This window comes from Citrus sinensis, chromosome 6 (assembly GCF_022201045.2).
Source record: "Citrus sinensis cultivar Valencia sweet orange chromosome 6, DVS_A1.0, whole genome shotgun sequence".
Lineage (NCBI taxonomy): Eukaryota > Viridiplantae > Streptophyta > Magnoliopsida > Sapindales > Rutaceae > Citrus > Citrus sinensis.
The window spans coordinates 11,907,844-11,914,212 of record NC_068561.1 but is presented as its reverse complement, the minus strand read 5'-3'; the positions used below and the strand labels follow the sequence as shown (position 1 = coordinate 11,914,212).

At 34.2% G+C, this 6,369-nt stretch overlaps 1 protein-coding gene across 1 annotated transcript; it reads left to right on the top strand.

Moving 5' to 3' along the window:
* Positions 1–932: 932 nt before the first annotated feature.
* Positions 933–2,360, top strand: LOC107177355 (uncharacterized). The gene is made up of 2 exons (XM_015531044.1): positions 933–1,565; positions 1,893–2,360. The coding sequence occupies exons 1-2, from the start codon at positions 933–935 to the stop codon at positions 2,358–2,360; spliced, it is 1,101 nt and encodes a 366-aa protein (XP_015386530.1).
* Positions 2,361–6,369: the final 4,009 nt, after the last annotated feature.

The following is a 6,369-nucleotide window of genomic DNA, read 5'->3' as shown; positions in this document are numbered from 1 at the left end:
GAAAAGGAAAGAAGAGGGTTGCAGCACTGAAAATTGATATGGTTAAGGCCTATGACCGTGTTGAATGGGATTTTCTTAGAGCAATGATGTCGAAGTTGGGTTTTGCTGATGAATGGGTTCAGTTGATCATGCTCTGTGTTATTACAGTAAGTTATAGTCTGCTTAGGGATGGTAATGAAGTGGGCCCTATTATTTCGAGAAGGGGACTTCGTCAAGGAGACCCTTTATCACCATATCTTTTCTTATTATGTGCTGAGGGGCTTAGCTCTTTAATTGCTAAATATGAGAAAACATGATTGATTCATGGAGTTCAAGTTGCTAGGAAGGCTCTTGTAATATCTCATCTCCTTTTTGCAGATGACTATTTCTTATTTTTTTGTGCAAACCAAGTGGAAGTTAACTTAATTAAGCAGGTGTTGTGTGCATATGGAAATGCTTCTGGGCAGTGTGTTAACTATGTCAAATCTTCTATCTCATTTAGTATGAATATGAACGAAGATATTGCCCAACAGATTTGTACTACTCTTGGGGTTATGGCAATAAAAAACCATGGACCATATTTGGGGCTGCCCTAAAAAATTGGTAGGAAACGCAGCGATGTCTTTCTGTTTGTGAAGGAGAAGGTCTGGAAGAAGCTTCAAGGGTGGAATAAGAAGTTTTTATCTAGAGTGGGGAAAGAAATTCTGTTAAAAATGGTTGCTCAGGCTGTGCCAAATTTTGTGATGAATATCTACCTACTCCCTCTAGAGCTGTACAAGGAGTTAGAGATCATGATTAACTCCTTTTGGTGGGGTAATAGCCGTAATCATGGGGGAGGTATTAACTGGATGCGCTGGGATGCTCTTTGTAAACCCAAGTCAGCTGGGGGAATTGGTTTTAAAAAGCTTCATGCTTTTAATCTTGCTATGTTAGGGAAGAAAGGCTAGAGATTGATGACAAAGCCGAATTCTTTAGTTGCACAAATATTCAAAGCGAGGTATTATTCCCGAACTTCTTTTGCTGGAGATACTTTGGGGCATAATCCTAGCTACGCATGGCGATCCATTATGGCAGGCAAGCAGGTTGTTATTGAAGGTAGCCGAGTTCGAATAGGGGATGGTGAGCAAACATTTATCGGCAAGGATCCATGGCTTCCTGACAGTGAGTGTGGATTTGTCAATACTTTGTTGAGTGAGCAAGTCAAGTCGGCTCCAGTTAGCCCGTTAATGGTCCCTAACACTAGAATTTGGAATTATGATATTCTCAACGATATTTTTAATAACAGGGATAAGAATCTAATATGGCAGATCCCTCTGAGCAACAGAAGCAATGCGGATTCATGGTATTGGATGCATGAGGCCAAAGGGGTTTATACTGTTCGAAGTAGCTACAAGATGTTGCTTCCCTACCCAGATATCCCTTCTAGCAGCATTTGGAATCAGTTATGGAGATTAGAGGCGCCAAGTAAAGTGAAGCACTTCATGTGGCGAGCATTGACAAATGTCCTTGCTACAATCGAGAATCTCCTCAAAAAATATGTAAAGGTACCCCCTGCTTGTCCTATTTGCCATGCTAGTTCTGAAAGTGTTTGTCATATATTGCTTCATTGCCCCTTTGCGAGAACTTGCTGGATGACTTCTTTTATCGGATTCTTTGGGGGTGGGTAAAATCTTTTGCATTGGTTAGAAGTTTTGTATAGCCTTGATCAAACTCATCTTGCTGTCATGATCTGTTGGAGTCTTTGGCATAATTGAAATGCTATGGTTTGGTGTGGGAAGAGCTCTGGTGTGTAGCAGCTCCTCAATTCTGCTGGTCATTTTCTTTTTCAATGGCAGTCTGTCAGGAAGAATCAATTTCTGTCTTCTCAGCCTTCTAATGTAGGTCACAGTGCAATTTGTTGGGAACCTCCTTAGGCTGGTAGATTAAAGTGTAATGTGGATGCAGCCATGTTTGCTTCCAGGGGATATATTGGCTTGGGTAGTGTTATTCGAGACTCAAATGGTGCATTTGTGGCAACTAGGTGTTGCAGCATTCTTGGAAGATTTAATGCTCGTAATGATGAAGCCCTTAGTGTTCGAGAGACCCTTAGTTGGATTAAGCAATTACAGTTGTCCAATGTTACTATTGAGATGGATTGCCTAAATGTGTACAATGCTTTAGTTAATAATCTCTCGGGTCCTAGTAGTTCTAGTCTTATTATTGAAGACTGTTGTGCTTTGTCTAATTTTATACGAGATGTTTCTTTCTCTTTCGTTAGACGGTCTGCGAATTCCGCTGCCCACTCTGTAGCTCAGGCGGGGAATTCTTTGTCAGGGCACGGAGAGTGGAGGGTTGTTCCACCTCTGTTCTTAATTATTGATCTGTTTGGCTTTTCTTCTTAATGAATGTCCTGTTTCATAAAAAAAAAAGCCTAGTTAATTTTTATCCTTAACTAAATAAAATTTAATAATTAACATTATTACCAATGTCTATAATTTGTGATAATAGAGTGGTGGACTACCATTATATGTATCCTTTTATTTTCTTTAAATTAGCATTATTTATCTTTATAACTTTTTATGAATATTTTTTCATATAAAAACATCATAAAATATAATGAAATTAATTAACATTTACTAATTTAAAATATAAAGGAGTGTACTCAATCCATTTATGTTATGATAATATGTTATTTTATTTAAGTTATTTGACTTTTGAGATGCCTATTATTTGTTTAACATTTTTAAATTTAAGGGTACAAATGTAAAAATACTAACTTTTAGATTTTTTTAAGTTACAAAATAAATAACTTAATATTTATTTTTAGTAACTCGAATAAAAAAAATAAATATATCATTCAAATTTAGATATTTAGTTTTATATAAAATTTAGACTAATTTAAAACTATTTAAATTTTAGATAAAGAAACAAAATTTAGACTAATTCAAAACTATTTAAATTTCAGACAAAAAAACAAGCGACATCATCAAATGTGTCACTAAAACTTTACTAAATGACTGAAAAGTATGAAAAGTTTCAGTTGCTTTGGGGATTCAACAACATTATCTCAACAGCAGTGTATCCTTCCGTCCATTTACTGTTATGGTTAGAAAATCCATTAAAATTAATAAAATATGGTTATTTAACATGCTTAAATTGGAAGGTACAGTACTCTTAACTCTTAATGGATCTCATAGTTTCTAAAACGGGAGGAGCCATTGGTACCCACCTAAAACTCACATAAGACCTTTCTTTCTTGAATTTATAATTTTAATTCTAATTAAATAAATTTAATAAAACTCTTGAATTACCGCTGGTGTCGACTACCCTTAACTTGCATGGCTACAAAAAAGAGAATGGCTTCCTTTTTTCCACTGGTTTAACTTGCTTTATAATAATATATTGATATCTGTTCCCCTGTAATAAAAAATAAAATAAGGTGGTTTGTGATGTGAAGAAAGAGGAGGAGAGGAAATGAGAGAAATGAAAGGGAAGGGAAAGAAAGGAGAGGAAGGGAATAAGGAAATTAAATTTCAATGTTTAATTTAACATAAAATTCTATGGGAAAAGGAATTACAATTTTTATTTTTGGACAAATTTACCCTTTACTGTAAATACTACACTATTAATATTAGTAATTAGATATAATTTAATGTCAATACTAAACTTTAATCAACTTCTATATTTTTTTAATGTCATAATGTTTTAAAAAAAATTCATGATTTTATTACTATTATAATAATAATAATAATAATAATAATAATAATAATAAATTTTAATACTTCTAAATTTTGACAATAAATAAAATAAATCAAAATAGCTATATGCAGAAAATGAATATATAAAGACAATAATAAGCTAAAATGAGTTATAAATTCCATGAACAATAGTAGGCTTAAAATGAGCGCATCAAAAAAATAATAGATCTAACATAAGTCATCGAAATAGTAATAAGCATAAAAGGAAAAATGGCACTGTTCACATGTGCGGTACTATTCACATATATGGTACTGTCTACGTTACTGTTCACGACACTATTTACATAGACGGATCGATGACGTAGCATTGACTGATGATGTGATATTGATTGATGAGGTGTCACGATCATGTTGAACTAAAATTCTTATGCATTGTTGATTGGTGACGTGGTAGCATGTTAGTGGATCAAAAATTGCGCGTACGGTACATGCATATACACAGGATTATTTTCAACCAAACTGCATTACTGTTCAACCCGGGTCAAACGGTGTCACTGTTCAAACCGCGTACTGTTGACTGATGACGTGGCGCAATCCTGAGCATCCAAATTATTTTTAATCCGATAGCCATGATTTACTCAATGTATCTATAAAAAAGGGGCCTCTCCCCTAATTTGATATCTCTGAATCTATTTTTGGACTTCATTTTCTGTAATTCCTTCTCCATCTTGTATTTTCTACGCATTTTAATAAATTTTCATTTTGCCCCTAGTTCAATTATGAGTAGCTAATTTTCTTTTAAGCTTAGGTTGAAAGTGAAGTCTCAACCTGTGTCATGGTCTTTAATTGGTAAATTTACTTTCTCTTCCCCTCTAATTTTTATGGATGTTTTGACTTCTCGTCGATAAATAATAATAATCTTGTCTAGATACCGCCCTGGCTTCACCGGCTCCCTAGTATAAGATTATTATTATTTGGCACGATAAGCCCTTAGCACCATATTGATTAGAATGTGGTTCGTGAGTTGTGGATTCCCCTCTCATGATTTAATTGACACTAATAAGGAATATTTAGCTCATAGTGCATGTTAATACGGATCTAAATACCCAAGCGCTACAATTATTATAGTTCCACTTTAATTTAATTCTGTCATTTCAATTCAAAATTAGGATATTCCAAATCATCTTTACCATAAATCCAACCACTCATTTAGAAAAATTAATTCTACACACAATTAAAATCCACCTTCTCGTGGGATCGACACTCATCACTATTGATCTATTCTACAATAGATTCATGCACTTGCGAGTTCAATAAAATTTGCACAATAAGTTTTTGGCGCCGTTGCCGGGGAGGTAAGTTATTTTAATTCGTAAAATTAATTTTTGTGAATAATTTCTTTTATTTGTTTTCTTGTATTTTTTATTTTTGTAATGTAATTTTCAAGTTATTTTTCTTTGTAATTTTTGTTTAGCTCATTAATTTATTTTTAGTTAATTTATTTCACGTATTTATTTTAGTGTGTTTTTATATAAAGGTTGTAACAGCATGATAAAATTAGTACCGTAATTTCTCTTTCTTTTTTATTTTTATTTGTTTTGTTCACATTTATTTTGTGTTCTTTGCATGCATGGTCGAAGGTCATTATTACCTAATCTTGAGCCTATAGACCTTGAATTAGAAAAAACATTGCGCACACATAAACACATTAAAAATAAAATGGATTTGCAACAACAAGCACCACCACATGAGAGGCCATTTAAGGACTACTTTAGTCCCTTAGCTAATTTGAGCACATCATGCACAGGATAGCAAAATGTAGCTGCTAGAAGTTTTGAACTAAAACCTAGTGTGCTGAATTGTCTCCCAACATCTATGACCTAGAAAATGAGGACCCATATAATCATTTGAATGATTTTCATGCTGTTTGTCAAACATTTATATATGAGAATTTTTCAGATGATGATATTAAACTTAAATTATTCTCATTTTCTTTAAAAGATAGAGCTCGTTCATGACTTAATACATTACCTACCAATAGCATCATATCATGGGAACAAATGGTAACTAAATTTTTGAATAAATATTTCCCAGTGCATAAAACCAATGCTATTCGCAGGGAAATTTCAGAGTTTACCCAGAGAGAAGACGAGTAGTTTTTCGAAACATGGGAGCGATTCAATGGGCTACTATTGAAGTGTCCATATCATGGGTACGAGAAATGACACCAATGCCAATACTTTTTAGAGGGATTATTGCTGAATGTGCAAGAATGGCTAATGGCAACAAGTGGAGGAGAGCTAATGTCAAAAAGTGCATCAGAGATTTGAGAATACTTCCAGCGACAAGCGGATAATTCTCAACAACAGAGTTGATCACTTATGAACACTAAAAGAATTAAGGGAGTAAATGAGATTCACATTGGCGAGTCAAGTTCAGAAATTAAAGAAGTCAAAGCGATAATTGAAGGTCTTTATCGACAAATAGCATCGTTATCGACTGCTAAATCAACAGAGCCACATGACCATGACTCATACTCAGATCAAGTCAATGCCATAGGTGTAATGAGAAAACTATCGAATCACAACCCATACTCCAACATATATAACCCTGGATGGAGAGACCACCCTAATTTTTTATGGTCTCAAGGATTCCAACAGAATGGACCAGCAGCTCCAGCTCCACCAATGCAACCAATTCCTCAAGCCTCTCA